At 41.0% G+C, this 22,425-nt stretch overlaps 1 protein-coding gene across 3 annotated transcripts in view; it reads right to left on the bottom strand.

The window, feature by feature from the left end:
* Positions 1-22,425, bottom strand: part of DISC1 (DISC1 scaffold protein) — a 414,923-nt gene that overhangs the window by 62,957 nt on the left and 329,541 nt on the right. For 2 of the 3 annotated variants that reach the window (XM_001151459.7, XM_054660130.2), the window contains exon 10: positions 19,500-19,560. The exons of the other annotated variant lie outside the window; for it this stretch is intronic. In XM_001151459.7, coding sequence (XP_001151459.4) covers positions 19,500-19,560 — 61 coding nt within the window. The remainder of the gene's footprint in view (positions 1-19,499; positions 19,561-22,425) is intronic. 3 annotated transcript variants of the gene reach the window in all.

Consider the following 22,425-nt stretch of genomic DNA (forward strand, 5'->3'; position numbering starts at 1 on the left):
AGTTACTATTCTGCAAATGGATGCATTAGGAGAAAGAATTAGACATTTCTCCTGTCTTTCTTTCATAAATTGTACCTCAAGATAATCAAATAGAGGAAAGTTTATTTTTTTTATATAAGAATTCTGGCTAAAAATGAAAACTGAATGACAGAATTAGATTATGACTATGTTGTAACCCCCCCTCATGAAGTAATGAATCTAAGCCATAATCACCAATGTAGGTAAAAAGCCGATGGGGAATCTGATACAAGAAGGATGGAGTGCTCAACACCTCAACTCAGCAACCAACCTTAACATCACAGGAGGGAGACAACAGACATTGGCTTCCCCGTGTGGTACAATAGAAAGTCACACTATTGATGAAGCATTCTTGGCCATAAAATCAAATTCTCGGCCATAAATATGACCAAGTCTCAAGACCTAACTACCAGTTTATGGAAAATACAGGAAAAAAAAAAACACATGTGAATGACCACAGGAACACATTTGCCAAATTCTGTAGGACAAACAATCTAGTTCTCTCAACATTACAAAGAAGGAAGTAAAGGAAAAGGAGAGGGAACTGACAGATTAAAAGAGACCTAAGACACATTTCTCAATTTGAATAAACCATTTGTTAAAATAAAATTATGAGACAATTAGGTAAAACTGAAACACTGACTAAATAGCTGATGATATTAAAGAATTCTTATTAATGTTTTTAGGTGTGATAATGGTATTGCAGTTATTTTTTAAGTCTTTATCTTCTTGGAAGCATGCACTGACATATTTATGGATTAAATAAAATGTCTGAGATTTGTTTCAAAATATTCCTGTTGGTGCTAGGGTGGGGGTGGTAGATTCATGGCTCCCCAGATATGTCATGTTCTAATCCCGGGAACCTATGAATTTTATCTTACATGCCAAAGAGTATTTTGCAGATGTGAGTAAGTTAAAGATCTTGAGATGGAGATGATCCTCGATTATCTGGTGGATCTGATATAATCACAAGGTTCTTATAAGAGGGAAGCAGAAGAGTGAGAATCAGTGTCACAGGAGACGGTGATGCAATGAAGAAGCAGAGACTGGAGTGAGGCACTTTGAAGATGGAGGAAGGGGCCGCAAGCCAAGGAGTGCAGGTGGCCACTAGGAGATGAAAAAGGCAAGCAAATGGATTCTCCCCCAGAGCCTTCAGAGAGAACCAGCCCTGTGGACACCTTGACTTTATCCAGTGGACTTGATTATGGATTTCTGGTTTCCACAACTAGAAGAGAATAGCTTTGTGTTGTTTCAAGTCATGAAGTTTGTGACAATTTGTTACAGCAGCAAAAGAAAACTAATAAGGTAGGAAAGCAGGTGGGAGGATAGCTGAAACTAGTTTGGCCACGTATTGAAATTTGTTGAATTTATAAGGTGCATACATGGGGCTCATTATAATTTCTCTAGTTTTGTATATGTTTGGAAATTTCCACAGTAATCATTTTTTTAAGTCTTGCTAAAGGAACTCCTCTCGGACCTTTGGCAAGGTGCTGAATTTCTCTGAGTCCCAGTTGCCTTACATATTCTTGTTAATAATAGCGCTCACCCCTCATTGGGTTGTTAGGAGGCATACAGCACATAATCCCTTTAAAGTATATAGCAGATTATCCGATGCACAGATATCTTGATGAAGGTTAGTTATTGATACTATCACTGCCTGTCATTTTCAGACATTTCCAACAAACATTTGAAAAATGTCTGAATCAGTCTCTCTACCATGATCATTGCAATCCTCTAAAATGTATTTGTGCCATGAGTATTAAATATTCCATTTTTAAAAGCTCTTGTTTCTGTTTGATTGTTTTGATGGTTTCCCCAGAGAGTGAACAACTTTAGCGTCAAAGGTATGGAGTTAAGCCCAATACGGGGGTTATAAAAGAAAGCTCTATCCCAGGAAAGTAAGTGGCTGGCCTCTCAGCTTCCAAAGATTCCATAGTCTTTTTCCCCAGGATGAGTGTCTATGCTCCTTGTTTGTTCTTCAACATGCAACTAAGAATCAGAACTCTTATTATCCTATGTAAACTGGAAAGAGATCTTCCTTTTTCTGTCCCAAAGTGACATCATCCTCTGAAGCAGCCACAAGAAAGGTCACCCCGGCTTTTTCAGGAACACGTTAGCGGTGACTGTTCTGTGCCCCATTCCTTCACAGAAGCACTGCATTTTCTGCTCAGTGGTGGCAACAGGATCCCTAGCGGGGCTTAAAGTGAGATTCACGGCTGACACCCAGAGGTTATGAAATAATCAGCATTTTCAAAAACATCCCTTTTCCTGTATACTGTTCTCAAGTTAACGTTAGGCCCTGGAGTCATGCTGGAGCTGGAGATGGGATTCACAGACCCATTAATGAACACTTTGCACCAAAATAGTTAGGTCCCTTGCTCCTGGCACCTGTCCTGGTGAGAAAGGGAAGCACAGTTGCCCGCTGCCTGGCCTCACCTCCTGCCTCAGAAGTCAGAGAACTTAGGAAGAAAGTGCAGTGAGCCATGTAGATGTTTCATAAGTAAACTAATGAGCGTAGGCTAAAATATTTCATTTTCTATTTGAATAAATGTATGCGGTACAAGGGCAATTTTGTTACATGCATAGATTGCCTAGTGGTTAAGTCAGGGCTTTAGGGTACCCATCACCCAAATTATGTACATTGTACCCATAAGTAATTTTTCACCATCCACCCCCTCTCACTCTCTCACCTTTCCAAATCTCCACCGTCTATCATTCCTCTCTCTACGTCCATGTGAACACATTTTTTAACACCCACTTAGGAGTGAGAACACACGATATTTGATGTTCTGTGTCTGGCTTGTTTCACTTCGGATAATGACTTCCAATTCTATCCATGTTGCTGCAAATGACAAGATCTCATTCTTTCATTCTTTTTATGCATTTGTATTTTATGAATTTTATGTATTTCATTGTGTATATATGCCAAATTCTCTTTATCCAATCACCCACTGATTCCATATCTTTGCTGTTGGAAATAGTGCTGTGATAAACATACAAGTGCAGGCTTTTGATACATCGATTTCTTTTCCTTTGGGTCGATTTCCAGTAGTGGGATTGCGGGATCAAATGGGGGGTTCTATTTTTAGTTCTTTGAGAAATCCCCATACTGTTGTCCACAGAGGTTGTACTAATTTAAATTTCCACCGGCAGTGTATAAGGGTCTTCTTTTCTCCACATCTTCATCAAAATCTGTTATTTTTTGTCTTTTAGATAATAGCCATTCTGACTGGGGTACAATGATATCTCATTGTGCTTTTAATGTGCATTTCTCTGATGATTAGTAAGTTGAGCACCTTCTCATATACCTGTTGTCCATGTGTATGTCTTCTTTTGCAAAATGTCTTCTCATATTAAAACATTTCTTTGTTTTTTTTGTTTTTTGTTTGTTGTTGTTGTTGTTTTGTTGTCTTTTGAAATTGAGTCTCTCTCTGTTGCTAGGCCTGGAGTGCAGTGGTGCGATCTCAGCTCACTGCAACCTTGCCTCCCAGGTTCAAGCAATCCTCCTGTCTCAGCCTCCCGAGTAGCTGGGACTATAGGCATGTGCCACCACACCCAGCTAATTTTTTGTATTTTTAGTGGAGACGGGGTTTCACCATGTTAGCCAGGATGGTCTTGATCTCTTGACCTCGTGATCTGCCAGCCGCAGCCTCCCAAAGTGCTGGGATTACAGGCGTGAGCCACCACACCCGGCCTAAAATATTTCTTAAATTCCTCCATAGGATTTTGAATTTCTTGAAGAAAATTACTATATAGATTGGCATTATTGATTCCTTTTATTATAATACTAAGCTAGACTTAAAGAAACTGGCAGAAAAAGCACTGGTTAGCAAATCATAAAGTTGACAAAATTAAGTGTGGGTATAAGAATTTAAATTCATGCTTCCGCCCTTCTGCTAATTATCTCCAGGTTTTTCTAGGGATTCTTATTACGGAAGTTAAGCAAACGGAAGCATCCACTAAAGTGCAGATAAACCAACTTTCTCTCTTAAAATCTATGTGAAAAGATCTGCTTATGAGGTGGCTGATGAAACCACATCTCTTGCCAGATTTTTACTAGGCTTATTTTCACATTTTTTGAGGATCTGCACATAGGCTTGCATTTATTTTCCTGACTTAAGAAAAAAAGACCAGTAAAATGGTCCAATTAAGAAATAATGTTAATTTTTAAAGGTTGTTGGGTTTATTTTAAATGATATCATATTTCGGCATATTTGTTATTGTTGTTGTTTTCAGTCGAGCTCAAACTCTGAGGTGATGCTGAGCTAAACATCCAGGGAGAGACTCACACCTCCCACTCTTGAGACCACGGGAAGGCCAGCCCCGCACCCACACATGCTGCCCTCCCCATTCTAGTCCCAGACACCCCAATCATGGTTCTCTCCTGCTGCTTTGACTCACTTGACCCTGTTTAGTGTGTGAGCTTTGGAGATGGTGACTTGAGGAGTATGGCTGCAAGAAATACCATGTTGCAAACATAAACATGTACCTCTTTAAGAAAAAAAAAAAATCCCCGTCAACTCAGAACCACAGAAACAGCCATAGCTCTTCAGAGAAAGATGACATTAGTTTGGAGTGGGTGTGAGGAGGGTACTCCGTATCATAACTTGCCTGCCAATGCTTAAACAGCTGGCTTTTCTAGCTTTTCACTTTTGAGCCCTGAAAATAGAGTATTATCTAGATGGTCTCCTTGCTATTACTATTAATACGACTATTTATTTAAAAAGGATGTCCCACTCCCAATTAGAATTTTACAATCTTTGTTTGTAAATTTAAAAAAATGCTAGCTCCACTGTTTGGGCATGGGGAGGGAAACTATAGGCCTAGGAAAAATGCATGTGATCACACAGTGAATACAGATCTGAATGCAGGACTGCCACGGACAAGACAAAACAATTGACACTTCGGTGGGTTGTTGTTGATGATGTTTATCAACCGCATTGTCGAAGATGCTTGTTCTTATGTTTTGAAACCAGATCAACAGCATTCATGATCCAAGTGATGTGGTCGATTTGAAGGACATGGGAAAAGCCTTCCCTGCCTGAAGTTACTCTTGGACCAGCAAGCCCTGTCCCTCAACTTGCTGCTTCGAGACCTTTGCATGAGGTTGTAGCCATCTTCTAAATGTGTATTTATTCTTCCTTTAAAGAACAAGACATTGGCGGCCGGGTGCGGTGGCTCACGCCTATAATCCCAGCACTTTGGGAGGCCGAGGCAGGCTGATCACGAGGTCAGGAGTTCGAGACCAGCCTGGCCAATATGGTGAAACCCCATCTCTACTTAAAAATACAAAGATTAGCCAGGCGTGGTGGCGCATGCCTGTAGTCCCAGCTACTCAGGAGTCTGAGGCAGGAGAATTGCTTGAACCCAGGAGGCAGAGGTTGCAGTGAGCTGAGATTACACCACTGCACTCCAGCCTGGATAACAGAGTGAGACTCCATCTCAAAAAAAAAAAAAAAAAGAACAAGACATTGGCATACTAGTATACTAGTCTTACAATTCTCAAAATTACAATTGACTGGAATCCATCAAATGAGGCGATGGGGTCAGGTTGTAGAGGAAAGAGGAGACGCAGCCCAATATTACAGGTTTCACATAGGGCCCGTGTACCCTATAGGTACCATATGGTCACCACTCTCAGTAACAGCTTATTTGCTTTTTCCTAAACCTTATAACCAGTTTCATTTGTTTCTTACTCTTGAGTTCAGGTAGTGCTAGTTCATCATAGACTGGCATAGCAACAGGCTAAGACATCAACTGCCATTTTCTTTATCTGCCTCTAAAATCCTATGTCGTGAGGTCTAGTGGCTGTGATTAACAGTCAGAGTTGGAGATTTATGCATGGAATCTGAAGCCAAATGAGCAGTCAATTTGTTTTCAGGAGTCTGTCTCTTGAGATTTGTATCTCTGGATATTGTCCCACTGAATTCTTCTTAGAGAAGAATCCTTCTTCCTAGGTAGACTAACATAGCTGGAGATGAGAAGCCAAGCTCTCATCATCACAGCTGCTATATAATGCCCTAAACACTCACCACCTGGGAAACAGGGATGGGGCCATATTCATTCCGAAATCATACAGTTACACTTGACTAAACTCTTCCAGTTGAAAGGCTTCATAGTCACTTACAGATCTAAGGAACCAGATGAAACATACTCCAGGTGAGCCCCTGCCCCTCTGGCAGGCAGAAGGGCAAGACATCTTACAGAAGCACATCTCTCCTTCATGCTCCAATAAGCCACACAAATGAGCACACTTATGCCAAAGCAACCCTCTAGAACAATTTCCATTTGGTAACTACTAGAGTTGACAATGCCATCAACAAAACAAAAGTAAATTCTACTGAGCAGCAATAAATCAAGAAAATTCTAGAGACAGACAGTCAATTAAAAGAGACAGGCTTCAGTTCATTTGCAAAGTGAGACCTGGCAGCATAATTACCACTCTGCACTGGTGGAACGCATCCATTGCAAAACCACAGCTGATAACCAGCATGTTCATTATTTTCCCATTTACAGAATAATAAAGGAAATAACTCAGTCAAATGACTTCGTGTAATTGTCACAAGTCATCCTGTTGGTGATTCTCTTCTTTTTCTTAGTCCGCTAAATCATTGTATGATTTCTACTGGGGAATTTTTTTCTTAAAGAAGCACAACTGAAAGTCCCTGCTTTTGTGATGAATGGGAGCTACAGAATTATCTTCTGAGGCTTAGCATACAATACGATCACATAAAATTCTCTCAGCTTGAGAAACTTCATCTTTACATCAGCAGCAACAGAAGGAAAAAAAAATGTTTTCTGCCTGAGGCAGTTGTGATAAGGGATTTAGAACCCATCCTGGTGTCAGCATCCAGATATAATGGGATACAGCCCAGCACCTAAAGTGTCTGCAGCTCGCTCCCTTGTAACTAATGTTCTCACAGCTGTTGTATGACTCAGGGTGGCTGGAGAGGAAGGGGAAGAGGGAAAAAGGAGCAAAATGAATCATAGAAAATGTTGCATGTAATATTTTGTCTAACCTACATTTGCCAAGGCTGCTGCAGAACTGTCAGTAAAGTGAGATATGGACATTGAGCAAGTCTCAAAAATGACTGCATGCTAGAACTGAGCATCTGAGAAATTCCATGAGGGGTTTTACTTTTATTAATCATGTGTCTGAAGCTAACAGGTTCATACCATGTTAGCAAATTAAACTATCATACAATCTTGACGACGCTTCCTCGAATCATTAAAAAGTCTTCTCATTTAATTAATGACAAATTTGTTATCTACCTACTGGGGTTTCCATTGATACAGCAATTAATTTTTCTTTAAGATTTCCTAACTCCTAGCCAAATGCATCAAAAACACTCAAGCTATAATGGTTTATCTTGAGTTTATAAAAATCATCTAAGATTGAACATTCACCATTAATTAATTAAATTGTCCTTTTAAAACTGTAACAGGTGCCGTGAAATGTGCATACTGTGAAGCACATTGACATATCTGGGGATAATGGGTGCACAGGCTCATAGAGCACCATGGATATAACCTACACAAGACACTGCCTTCCTTAGCTCAGTCTCTTCCTTAGCTCAGGCCACGTAAAAATCACAGCTGAATGTCTTTCTGCCAACTTAAAGAAAGAGGAACCCTCTTTTCTCAGTCACTGGGCACCTTGCCAAGTCTCAGACCTTCTTAAATATTGGTTGATTTCTCAATTGATCTCAGTGGGCAGAGTGATCTTATCATTGCTTTACAGCAGAGAAACTTTGGGTTGAATTGCGCAAACCACAGTGGAACCTGTTTAATGAACCCTTTTCTTTTAAGTGATAATCAATCTCCTGTCTATTTTCTATTCTATTAGTGAAAGTCATGGTCATCTTTTTCTTCAGGCTATCTTTCAAAAACACCACCGCATTTGATTAAGTGTTGAATTATCAATGGCAAAGAAAATGATGACAGGCAACTAAGACCCCACGGATTCCATCCTTGTAGTGCTACCCAGATTCTTCCCATGCTGCTAAGTCCTGGGAAGAGGGCCCTCACCAGACAAGCCCACAGGGCTTCACTTCTAATCTTCCTTCTTCTTTTCTGTCCATGCCATTCTCTAGGGCAATATTTTTGCTTTCTCCAAGGAAAACACCAGAAAGAAAGAAACAAGTCATCATCATCACTGGCCATCAGAGAAATGCAAATCAAAACCACAGTGAGATACCATCTCACACCAGTTAGAATGGCGATCATTAAAAAGTCAGGAAACAACAGGTGCTGGAGAAGATATGGAGAAATAGGAACACTTTTACACTGTTGGTGGGACTGTAAACTAGTTCAACCATTGTGGAAGACAGTGTGGCAATTCCTCAGGGATCTAGAACTAGAAATACCATTTCACCCAGCCATCTCATTACTGGGTATATACCCAAAGGATTATAAATCTTGCTGCTATAAAGACACATGCACACGTATGTTTATTGCAGCACTATTCACAATAGCAAAGACTTGGAACCAACCCAAATGTCCATCAATGGTAGACTGGATTAAGAAAATGTGGCACATATACACTATGGAATACTATGCAGCCATAAAAAAGGATGAGCTCATGTCCTTTGTAGGCACATGGATGAAGCTGGAAACCATCATTGTCAGCAAACTATTGCAAAGACGGAAAACCAAACATGGTATGTTCTCACTCATGGGTGGGAATTGAACAATGAGAACACTTGGACACAGGAAGGGGAACATCACACACCGGGGCCTGTCATGGGGTCGGGGGAGGGGGGAGGGATAGCATTAGGAGATATACCTAATGTAAATGACGAGTTAATGGGTGCAGCACACCAACATGGCACTGGTATACATATGTAACAAACCTGCAAGTTGTGCACATGTACCCTAGAACTTAAAGTATAATAAAAAAAAAAAGAAACAAAGAAACAAGTATATTGGAGTATCTTCCCCCCAAAATGCTGTCTCTGAGGTCAAGACGATTTTCTTTTGAGCTCCACTGAGGGTCAAGAGGAGGGGCCTTGGAGCTCCCCAAATCTCAGAAGCGATGGGAAATCCTCCCCAGCACCTGAGCTCTGGAGCCTGGGAACTCTGAGCTCTGTCAATCTCAAAAACTCCAGAACAAGCCAGATCCGTTCTGAGAGCAGCAGTGTGCTCTAGGATCCCTGCCACTTGATTGTAGGAACCACTGAAGGCTCTAAATCTTCTGTCACAGCCATTAGCAAGAACTCAATTACCTCATTTCTTTTTCTTCCCACCCTCTGCAGGAGGTGCTAACAGCTGGCCAAAGGGCAGACAGCAAAAAAAAAAAAAAAAAAAAAAAAAAAAAAAACACGGAGTGTTTGGATAATCAGGAGGTTTGGCAGATCCTTAATGGAGGGTATTAGCTACAAGCAAACATCTCTCTGCTCCCCACAATTTCACCAGGAAGATAAGGTATTCTCTTCTGTTTTTATAAAATAAAACTTGTTTTTTAATGTAGAGTTTCTTGGTTTCATAATTTCCATGGTGACATAATTCCTACTAGTACATACTGGTGATCATTGATTAATCCCTTATTATATATAAGAAATAGTTTTTATCTTATTCTACTGTTGTCCCATTGTTATGACAGAAAATCAAGTCTTTAAGAGCTGCATTAACCTGGTAAAGCCCCACAGCTCAGAAGTGGCCACCCTTGAATCTAGACTATCTGATTCCAGAGCTGGTACTTGAAAATAACAATCCTCAGGAGAGGGGTTACTCATGAGGCCCCTTCATGAGCCCCTCCCTAGATGAAGCTTCCAGATCGACCACAGGGAGTTGGCGGTGGACAACACTGCTGCCAACCTCAGGGGTCTTCACTACATAGGGAAACAGAAACAGGTTTTTGTGTGTGTGTGTGAGGGCTTTTTGTTTTTGTTTTTGTTTTAAAAGTGATGCCTCAAGAGGAAGGACACCTTTTATATTAATTACTGTGACTGGTACATCTGCTCAGGGTACCGAGAAGGGAAGAGTTGCCTCCGCCTCCCATGTTGTGGTCCAGATGTGAAGAGGCCAGTTCCAATTCAGGGTTGGTGGCTTCTTTTCTTGTTTTGAAGGAAAGACTTTCCTAACACAGGGAGCTGGAATTCTAGAAGATGGAAATCTGCTTTCTCTCTCCAAAGAACCACATGCAGATTTTTTGAAGTTATCTGAGTACTCTGGAAACTGAATTCCATCACAAGTGAACATTTCCTGGAAAAGTTATTTCTGAGTTAAAATTCATTACATGGGTTCTTATAGAATGGAAAGTATTATAATGACCAATAGGCCAATGCAGAAAAGTTAATTATAAATTATATCATTTACATTTTACATTGTAAAGTGTTACTTAGTTTTATATACATATCAGTTAATACTTAATTGAGTGTCTAGAATAGTGAACTACTATGGTGTTGAGTCTAATCCCCATCAAAGTGTTACTAATGTTTTTCCTACCTTTGTTTTCCTTCCTTTTTTACTCTTTTTAATTCATGCCATTTTGTTATATTTTATGCATTTTTTCTCTGTGTATGTTTAGCTTATGCATTATTATTTTAAGCATACTTAAGATTTTTCTGATGAGATAAGGTAAAAGTTAAATGCAAAAATCAATGATTATCAAATTAATGATTTCATTTAACTTTGTAGAATTAAGCGCTTTATATTTTCTTACAGTTTGCATTTCAAACTGATAAGGTAATGTAAATCATTGTTTCTCTTGTAAAATTGGTCAAAATAGTCAAATAGCTTCAAAGTTCAAAAGTGTATAAATCCGACAATGAATATTTTATGGAGACTGCTATGGTTTAATATTAGAACATAAGTAAATGAATATTTTTTCAACACTCTCTAATTTAAACTGTGTGCACTCATCAGTAAGAAAATTATGAAACTCCAATATTTGTTTCACAAGTGGTATACATGTATTACTACATACATATAAAACATTTTTGAAGATAAAATATAAATGGATGAAATTGAAGCATAAAATAGAAATTATAATATGTTCTTCCCACACTCCAGTAAACTGTTTTGTGTGCACCTGTTTTGGAAACAATTGCTCCAATTTTTGACCCCGGTTCCCATCTTCATTAGATTGAGAGCAGTTGGCAGTTGACAGTCTTTTTTGGCCATGACACACAGGCTCTGGGAGCCTTGGGTGAGGGAACAGACCTTGGTCTTTCAGGTGCTGCTCACCCTGCTGGCCACCTCTGGACATTCATTAGCAGGGTGAGTTCACCTGGCTATCATTCCACATCAGGCTGTCCTATTGAAATTTTAATAATTAAAAAGTAAACATTAGTTTCTAAAAAGGGAACTGGATCATCTTTGTAAAAATACATCAATCTCTAAATTTCAAAGCAAATTTCAGATAAGACCATTGAGTTCTTGATAGTTCCTTCTAAAGCTAAGAAGGGCCTCCAAGGAGGTATCCAACTACTTTCTTCTATGTTCAAAACAGAGTTAAAAGATTCTTTGTTTGTCTTTTCTGATGATAAAAGTGTGATGCACACTGGAAGCAAACACTTGAGGAACACACTAGAGGACAAGGACACAAACATCACCTATAATCCACTAAGTGCTCAAGAGTTTGTGGTAAAGGTTCACTAGAGGACAAGGACGCAAGCATCACTTATAATCTACCAAGTGATCAAGAGTTCGTGGTAAAGGTTTTATGTTGAACTTCAGAAAAAAAAAGTAGAGTTAGAATGAAGAGATTCTAGAAAGAAGAGAAATGTTCACATTAGTCATGCATACAAGAGATTCCATCAGTTAAATGGAACCACTACACCCATCCTCAGGGGGAGGGCTTGGCCCACTTGGTCCAGAGACATGAGTTTGCCATCAGGCAATAATGAATTTCTCCTGTACACTGGTTAGAGATATAAGATCCATTTCAACAGGAACCCATCTATAAAGTAAAGCCTTCTGAATATTTCATTTGACCCTTTAAAAAAGATAACAGATAATATGTAATAATTGAGAAAATAAAAACTAAAGCAAGGTTTGGCCATAAGAGAAAACAAGCTAGGAGAAAATCACACTTAACTACTCACCTCTGGAAACAATAACCCTGAAGGAGTGAGAGTAAGTGGGTCAAGCTCTTTAAGAGTCGTTTTTTTCTATTCTATTATATACCACTAAGATTTGATGGCAAGACAAATGGATTTGGGCACTGTATCTTCTCAGGTTGCCTTGACTTTCTGAATGTAATAGTTGAGAATATAGTGTCAAGATAATCAAGTTGCAAATAAATTTCCAAGGAGGAACAAGATAAAATTGCAATTTATCCATTCATTCTTGTATTAAATACAATTTGTCTGTTGACTACACACCAAACAGCATGCCAACCACTTAGAATACAAGGAAAGTAAGGCATGGAAACCTTAGAATACCGCTTGGAATATAAGAAAAGTAAAGGCTCCATCTACAAGGAGCTCACAGTCTAATAGAATTAGACAGACTGAGTGAATGCAACACATTCGTGTACGTGGCTACCACTATGGGTACCATGCAGGAAATAGCAGGAGGCCAGAAAGGCTTTATAGAGAAGGACAATTGTGCTGAGTCGTAAGGGTGAGTGTGAGCACAGGGGCTAGGTCGGGGAGGGCTCTGCAAAGGTGCTGCTGTGGAGCGCAGTTAATGTAGGGAAATGGGCTAGAATGGAGCATCAGTCACCTGGTGCAGATGAGGATTACAGAGATGAGGTTGGACCAGTAGCCTGGAACCACCTCATGAAGAGCCCAAGGGGCAGAGAGGAGGAGGACATAACAAGGACTGCGGAATTTATGCTGGATGCGAAAGGAGCCTAACAGGATGGTAATAAAGTCATTCTGGCTGTGGGAGAAGAGCAGACTAAACTGTTGTGAGCCAGGAGGGAAGAGAGGCTATTAGGAGATTATTTAATGGGCCAAGTTGCAGGTAGTAGTGATGGGAATGCAGAGGAAAGCCTCTATGGAATGACCAGGTAACTGACTGCAGTCACCCTCCTGGATATTTGGCTATGGATAAGGAGAAGGAGGGATATTCCTAAAACAGGTGGAAATTGGAAAAAAAAAAATCCACAAATGGAATCTCTCCTTTGTAGAAGGAGGAACATGAATACATGCATCTAACTTATAACTCAGATGATTACAAGGCAAATCCTTATTTAAACATACACTAAAAGTCCTCATGTAATATTTGTCCACTTTTTGCTTTGCAAAAAAGCAAGATGTGCTTTTGAACCGCTGCCAGCATCAGATACTTCCTAACTTTCTAACTCACTTGATATACTTGATAGAGAATAGATCTTGAGTCTACCTGAGTTTGCCTCAATATCTGGGTCTTCAGGTCTCTGTATACTTTGAAAGAGTAACAAAGATAGTGCTATCATTTGAATTTGTCCCCAAAATGGTGACTAGCCAGATTTAGGTTTCTTAGCTCTGATCTTTAAGTATATGCTCTCCAGCATTCTAATGGAAAAGGAGCAATCCATTCTGTTCTCAGCTGCTTCCTCTCTAAAATCCTGTAAGACCAAGAAACGCTAAACAGTGGGAACAGGTAAAGATTTTCATCTTCTTTAATGGATAACTTGAGATGTTAATCAAGCAGTCACTAAGATGCACCACTGTGTCAGGTGTTAAAACTGTTTTCCTATTGTAAAATGTTGATCCTCTTGGAAAGGAACTGTGAAGGTGACAGATTATCAGTGGAGCCCACAGAGTGTCTGAAAACAACCATAACTACTGGGTTCTGTCACAGAGATCCTGATGGTCACCAGGCTTTTGCAGCATCCACTCTGGCCTCCTGTTCTGAAGTGGGAATAGAATTGCCTACTGCCAGAGGGGTTGCAGACTCCTAGCTGCTTTTTCTCCTCCCTGTTCCATTGTTTACACCATACCAGTTCACACAAATCTGACCCACGCCTCATAATAGCTTGAAATAGCATGAAAAGAGCCCTCCAGGCTACAGGAAGGGCCAGCTACTATCACGGTCATTTAGACTGTGGCAGGATCCTAGGTAGCTAAGGTATGTGAGTCAAGAGGCCAGGGGCAAGGTGGCTTTGCAACGTCAGCATGGCTGGAGAGGCAGAGAAAGAGGCTGGAGATGACAAAAGATGAGCCTAGGATGTTTACAAATTATTTGCATTAATTCACATATTTATTCAATCATTCATTCAATACATGTTTATTGGGAACCCCTGTACCATCCAGCACTGGCAAATCACTGAGAATACAGTCCTGAACAAGGCAGACTTAATCTTATTAAGGGAGGAGACCACCTCTCATATTGTCTTATGCCCAATTTCTGCCACCAAAGAAAGAAGAAGTAAAAACTAAAAGGCAGAAATGAAATCCACAAGCAGACAGCCCGGTGCCACACCCTGGGCCTGGCAGTTAAAGATCGACCCCTGACCTAATCAGTTATGTTATCTATAGATTTCAGACATTGTATAGAAAAGCACTGTGAAAATCCCTGTCCTGTTCTGTTCCATTCTAATTACCAGTGCATGCAGCCCCCAGTCACGTACCCTCTGCTTGCTCACATCGATCATGACCCTCTCACGCAGACCCCCTTAAAGTTGTGAGCCCTTAAAAGGGACAGGAATTGCTCACTCGGGGAGCTCAGTTGTTGGAGACGTGAGTCTTGCCGAAGCTCCTAGCCGAATAAAGCTTTTCCTTCTTTAACTCAGCGTCTGAGGAGTTTTGTCTGCGGCTTGTCCTGCTACATTATAATACCTGTCAAGGAGCACTCGGAAAGTGAGAATAAATCATTGCAAGCACATTACTCAGTCTTGGTTAGTCAGGGAAGGTTGCACAGAGGAGAAATCTAAACCTTGAAGGCTGAATGGGAAGGCCTGGTGAGGGTGAGGGGTGGGCTGGGAGAGGCCCACCAGGGCACATGCAGAGGGGTGGGGGAGCAAACTATGCCTGTGTGTCAAGGGCAAGGAGACCAGCCACAGCATCTGACCCTTCTGAAGATGACTTCAAATCCCTAAATATTGGGTTAACTATATGAAATTGTCATTTTTCTAGGTCAAAAATGGTGAAATATCAGCAATTTCACATGATTCAATCGAATATTTCTCTGGATGATACTCCTTAACCATGTCCCCTTCTAAATTAGTTTCTTTCCAGAAAAAAAAATGCAATGGCATTGGGAAGCATAAGGGAACAAGTATCAGCTACAATAGGGTGATGATGGGGTAGTGATGGGTGATAATCAAGTACATGCAGAGGCCACATGGAAGAATGCCATGAACCATGGTAAGGCATTTAGGCTTTATCCTTAGGACATCGGGCAGCCTTGTGCAATGACCAGATTGGTATTTTAAGATGCTTATTCAAAACCACCTGGAGAAGGTGGTAAGAGGGCAACAGTGGAACAGCAAAGCAGGAAAAGTTGCTATTATGATCAGAAGAGGGGCCCACAATGTCAGTGTGATAAAGGTAGGCAGGCTTGTGAGATACTAAAGAGGCAAGACTGACAAGACTGGGAACTGAGTGAGAAAGGAGGCTGGTGAGCCAGCATGAGCCCATGGTGCCCACCCACCCAGGCAGCCAGGTGGGTGGTGGGCCATGCATTGGGCTGGATGAACAGGAGGAGGAGCTGACATGGAGGGAGAGAGGATGAGTTCCAAGCATGACTGTTGAAATTATGTATATAGGTTTTCATCTACAATTCCTGGCTCATAACTCCCACATCCACTGTTATTTCTCCCCTAGGCAGTTCATAAAAACTAAAAATATACCCTAATCTCCCCCTGCCTTTCTGTCTTGGAGCTGACCATAAAGAAATTCTCAGCTTTTATACCGGCACCTTGATGTTTTTGTTATTGTAGCCTTACAGTTTAGCCCGAAGTTGGGTAACCTGTTGCCTCCAGCTTTGTTCTTTTTGCTCAGGATTGTTTTGGATATTCAGGCTCTTTTATGGTTCCATCAGCCTTGGGAAAGAATATATGCCCACATCCTCAAAAGCAATTGCAACAAAAACACAAATTGACAAGTGGGACCTAATCAAACTAAAGCGTTTCTGCACAGAAAAAGAAACTATCAACAGAGTAAACAGACAACCTACAGAATGGGAGAAAATATTCCCAAACTATGCATCTAACAAAGGTCTAATATCCAGAATCCATAAGGAACTTAAACAATTTGCCAAAGAAAAAACAAATAACTCTATTAAAAAGTGGGCAAAAGATATGAACAGGTACTTCTCAAAAGAAGACATACAAGCAGCCAACAGAAATACAAAAAAAGTTTAACATCATTAATCATCAGAGAAATGTAAATCAAAACCATAATGGGGTACCATCTCACATTAGTCAGAATGGCTATTATTAAAAAGCCAAAAAACAACAGATGCTGGAGAGGTTGTGAAGAAAACGGAACACTTATACATTGTTGGTGGTAATGTAAATTAGTTCAGTCACTGTAGAAGCAGTTGGCAGATTTCCCAAAGAACTTAAAACAGAACTGCCATTCAACCCAGCAATCCCATTACTGGGTATATATCCAAAAGAGAATAAACCATTCTACCAAAAAGACACATGCTCTCGTATGTTCATCACAGCACTATTCACAATAGCAAAGTCATGGAACCAACCTAGATGCCCATCAATGGTGAAATGGATAAAGAAAACATGGTACATTTATACCACAGAGTACTATGCAGTCATATAAAGAATAAAATCATGTCCTTTGCAGAAACATGGATGTAGCTGGAGGCCATTATTCTAAGCATATTAATGCAGGAACAAAAAACCAAACACTGCATGTTCTCACTTGCAAGTGGGAGCTAAACACTGGGTACTCATGGATATAAAGATGGGAACAATAGATACTGGAGACTGACAGAGAAGGAAGGGAAGCAAGGGTTGAAAACTAATTCCAGGGGTACTGTGCTCACTACTTGAGTGACAGGATCAATCATACCCCAAACCTCAGCTTCACACGATACATCCATATAACAAACCTATACATATACCCCCTGAATCTAAAATAAAAGTTGAACTTATAAAAAAGAAAGAAGGAAAGAAATTCTCTGACCTACCTTATCTGACTGTAGGTCATAGACCCTCATTTCAGAAGGAGTCCTGTCCCATACCTGAAGGAAGAAACGCTGCACAGAGAAGCTGGGGAATCTGAACACACAGGCCCTGTCGGGTTTTCCCACTCAGTCTATTTGTGGTAGGTCACAGTTTCTGTCCAATCACGTTGCTACATGGTTGTCCATACTTCAATCATACCTATCCAGTGATGTCCCCATAAAAGGCCCAAGAGGAGAGGGTACAGAGAGCTTCTGGATAGCTGAATATGTGGAGGTTCCTTGAAGATGGTGTGCCCAAGGAGGGCATGAAAGCTTGGTGCCCCTTTCCCATACCTCACCCTATGCATCTCTTCATCTGTATCCTATGTAACCTCCTTTATAATAAACCAGTAAATATAAGTTTTTTTATGAATTTCATGAACCAGTCTAACAAATTAATCAAACCCAAGGAGGGGATCATGGGAATCCCAATTTCTAGTTGGTTGGTCAGAAGCCCAGGCAAAACAACCTGGGTTTGCCATTGGCATTGTAAGTGGGGCAGTCTTGTGGGACTGAGCCCTCAACCTGTGGCATCTGATGCTGCCTCCAGGTAGCTGGTGTCGGAAATGAGTTAGAGGACACCCAGCTGGTATCTGCAGCAGAACTGATTGCTTACTTTTTGGTGGGGAGAAACCCTCAGGTATTTCATCACAGAAGCCTTCTGTGTTGATTATTGCATTGTGTGAGAACAGAGGAAAAGCAGTTTGTGTTTTTCCACTCGTAAGTGTCCAATCAGTTCTAATGATATAAAGAAGGAGGTGGCCGGGCACGATGGTGCACACCTATAATCCCAGCACTTTGGGAGGCCAAGGCGGGTAGATCACCGGAGGTCAGGAGTTTGCGACCAGCCTGACTAACATGGTGAAACTCCATCTCCACTAAATATAAAAAAATGAGCCGGGCATGGTGGCACTGCCTGTAATCCAAGCTACTTGGGAAGCTGAGACAGGAGAATCGCTAGTACCTGGGAGGCAGAGGTTGCAGTGAGCTAAGATAGTGCCATTGCACTCCAGCATGGGCAATGAGCAAAACTTCATCTCAAAATAAATAAATAAATAAGAAGAAGGTAAAGGAAACTAATGCGTGCCTACTACCAACCACATGAATGCTTTACATATGGTATTTAAATTCACACACCAGCTGGGGCGGTAGGTACCCTTCCTCCAGTTATATAGCTAAAAAAAACAAAACAAAACAAACTAAACAGAAAGTGAGCACTTACCTAAGGTTAGGCAGTTTTTATGTGGGAGAGCTGCAATTTAAATGGGTGTCTCTTTACCAATACCCACGTGCTTATGGCTACAACTTGCTGCCTGATAACCTAATGTAACTTACGGTGTGTGCTGTGCTGATGGCTAAAACAATGGCAGCTGCAGTTGAGATCAAGAAGGATGTGCCAGAAATCTGCCCCGAACACATGGGAGAGGAGGAAGGCCAGACTCAGAGCGGAGCATCTGACCCAGGTGCAAGCTCTCCTCATCCTGCTCACCTCTGCTAACCACCTGTGTCATAGATTCTTCCCAAGTCTAGGAGCATGGGAAGCAGGGAAAGATCAATCAGGAGGTTATAGGACAGCTTTCCAAGGATGAGAATAAATCCTGTAGTGCCTTGCTTACCCTGAAGAGTAGGGCTCTGCAAGGCAGGCCCTCTCAACATCTCTTAAGGGAAAAGCAGCATTTTAGCTCACGACAGCGTCCTAGCAGACAAAGGCTTAAGGCATAGCCTATCTAAAGAGTTACTTAACAAATTCCAAAATAGTAGCAAAATGGTCTCCATAAAACTAAATGACTTCCAGGGAAGAAAGCGCATATTCCACTCTAGTACTTGTTGCCTTAATTAGGAACAGATTCTGATGACTGGGATTTATTTTCCTAAGCACACATCCACAAAAGCCAGAAACATCTTGTCATGCTGCAGCATCCCTGACATTTCTCAAAGATGAATTCCTAATTGGGTTTTAAAAAAAGCAACCAGAAATTTTCATGCTGGTTTTGATTCAGGATTCAAAACAGAACTAAGACGTGCATTTCTATATTATTCCAAACCATGTATAAACCGCCTTAAAATCCTTAAGATCCCCTTCAAACACTAAAGTTTAAAAAAGGGAAAAACAGACTAAGGAATGAATTCTGAATTTAATATAGTAAAGAAGATTCTTCTCTTTCTTATGGAACATGAAAACTATCCTGTGATCTCTCCAAGACACTTTTAAACATCTTAATCTACTTAGTTTTTAAAAGACAAGATGAGGGCTGGCACCTGCTCTTTCACTGATGGGGTTCAAAAGGCTTTTTTGTGTCTTTCTTTGTTAATTTATTAGAGAAATTGGCCAGCCTTTTTCATTGATTTAACTAAATTCTGTTATAATAAAGAATCTAGATGTGCTACGGAGTCTGAAATGTAGAAATCATTATCCTTACCTGCACAGTTTATTCTTAAGTGTTTCCATGTACTTCATAGTATTTTCCTTCACACTTGTTTCTGGGGGAAAAAAAGGAAATCCAAAGTGAATGCAACTGCAGTCACAATTGAATAAAAACCATTCAACTAAAAGCTCAAAGCCAAAGGATTGAGGTCAAGCCACTAGTAATCGTAACATTCTATGTTTGGAAAACACTCAAATCCACTGGAATGGCTGCCTGAAGTCATGAGTTGGGGAGGATTCTGGGGCTCTGAGTGTCTCTGCAGGAGAAAGTCAGAGGCTGGAGCAACAGCGCTGAGCCGGCCTTGCTGTAGTCTTTAAAAAGCAGCTCACTGATAGTCTATCACTGGATGACATGTGCTCTATCTCTTACCTTTCCCAACTGATAGCCATTGGCTCGGTTGTCCAATACAGGGAAAGAGAACCTGACAGTGTAATGATTCCCATCCTACAGATGAACCAGAAGAGCCACACTAGGGGTAGAGGAGGATTGTGGACCCTTTCATTGAGAAATAAACATAAATATGGGATTCTGCCAGTAACTAGAAATCAATTGCTCAACCTCCAATGAGTGATGAGATCAGCTACTCTTTGAGATAAACTCAGTGCTTCCTAATTACCAAATGTTGAAGGAATGAATGATTGCTATGGTTCAGCAGATCAAAGAGGCACTTTACGGATAAAAGAGATTTGATATACTTTGAACAAGTTCTCCCCTTTTGCTCATCCGAGGAATGAAGGTGCCTTCCTCTCAAGATAATAACTAACAGACGTGCACACCAAGTGCCTGGAAGAACACCTGCAGCCAAGGGGTTTCTAGCAAATGGTGGCTGGAATTATCAATGGTGCTGCCATGTCTATTATTAGTATTATTATTGTTATTGTGGGTTTTATCACTGTTTTTATTACAACCTTTATTCTGAAGGGTTATTTATGCTGAAGGGCTCATGTACTCTAAAGTTGGGGGATGTGGAAACACAGAAGCCAGGCTGCCCAGATTCATGCTACTGGAGTGTCTGGGGATTCTTAGACTTCTATTTCAGTCAACGTGTATGTGTAAGGTGAGGGACTGTGGAACTGGAAAAAGTACCCTGCCATTCCTCATAAAGAAACTAAATATTTAGATGGAAATTAAAACAATTAAACATTCTGGTTCATTAGTCCATAAAAGATAAAAAGAGACATTTACACAATGAAAACAACTGTTTAAGTTGGTATCTTTTTTTATTGACTTATGCTGGTCTAACACACAAACTTAGTTGTGCTAGCTGGAGCAATTATTGCAAATTCCAAATGCCCAAACCAGAAACGCCCTCTCTGTTTCACATCCCATACATATTTATGTGCCACACACTGTTCTAGGCATGTGAGATAGCTCAGTGGACAGAAGAGGTAAAGATTCCTGCTTCTGTAGTGCTTCCATTCTGGCAGCAAGGGATGCTAAAGAATAAACATAAAAATTCCATAAAACATTAGAAGGTGGTAATGACAATAAGGATTTAAGGGGGAAAAAAAGACAGCAAGCGAAAAGGGGCTGTAGAGTGGTCAGGGAAGGCATCACAGGGGAAATGACACTGCATAAAAGTTTGCAGAGGGAGGGAAGAGGGCGTCAACAGGCATCTTGTGAATGGAGTAGGCAGTCTGAAGGCCCCAGGGCAGAAGCACATCTGCATGCTCTAGCAAGTGTGGCCGGAGCCAAATGTTCCATAGGGAGAAAAGATGAAGGCAGAGAAACAACCCAGGTCCAATCAAGCGGGCCACTGTGGTAGACTATAGTCTCAAAATGGCCACAGCAATATTTCTGGTACCACATACTCTTCCAGAACCTTGCCACTCCCTATCAAGAGGTAAAGACTATTTCCCTCTTCTTGAATGTGGACAGGCTGTGACTGCTCCAACCCACTGAGTATGATGGAAGGGATTCTATAACTCTTCTGAGGCTAAAGTCCAGCTTCTGCGTGGCTCTCTGTCCTGGGAACCCAGCCACCATTTTGAGAGGAAGCCCAAGCCCCATGGAGAGGCCCTGTGTAGGTGTTTAAGCTGAAAACCTGGGTGATGGTCTTAGAATACATCCAGCACCAACCTCCAGATACCTGAGTGAATGAGCTTTCAGGTGGTTAGTGCCTTTGAGTCTGAGGGACCCAGACATCACAGGATGGAGACAATTCCCCCCCACTATACCCTGTCTGAATTCCTGACTCACAGAATTTTGCACGTAATTAATGGTGATGTTAAGTCATTAAGTTTGGGGATGTTTTGTTGCACAGCTGTAGTAACTAGAAAGCCACTATCAGGATTTTGAGTGTTCTGAGTGGAATGGAAAAACACTGTAGAAGAAAAAAATGAGATTGACCTACAGCAACTATGTTGAGAATACACCATAAGGGAGGATGGGGTGGAAGCAGAAAGACATGGAGGAGGTTAGTGCAATCATCCAGGAAAAGATGATGGAGATGTGGAGGAGGAAAAGTAGAATATTTTTTCTCACCCATCACCAGGGTCATGGCTGACACCCCTATAACAAAAGACAGGTTAACAAGAGAAAGGCATGACAGATTTATGTGACCAAAGTTTTATGTGATATAGGAGCCTTCAGAGATGAAGATCCCAAGACCCAGAGAAAACTGTCTATTTTTGTGCTTAGGTTCAATGAAGCATATGAAAAATGGACAGCTGTGTAGAAACGTGATTGGACAAAAACATGATCTAATGGTGATAAACTGGAGCTCAGCATGGCTGTTTGTTCAGAATCTCCTTGGCCTCTGTGTAGCATTCCTTCCCTCCACATTGGGGGGCAGGGCAACTGTCACATAAGGGTCTTATGCTCACCTTTCAGGGAAGGTAAGCAAGAGAGTCCTTTAAGATCAGCTCACACAGAAAGACAGCAGATGGTCAGAGTACCCTTTCTGCTTCTGCTGTTTTCT

Source organism: Pan troglodytes, chromosome 1 (assembly GCF_028858775.2).
Source record: "Pan troglodytes isolate AG18354 chromosome 1, NHGRI_mPanTro3-v2.0_pri, whole genome shotgun sequence".
In the NCBI taxonomy this organism is placed as follows: domain Eukaryota; kingdom Metazoa; phylum Chordata; class Mammalia; order Primates; family Hominidae; genus Pan; species Pan troglodytes.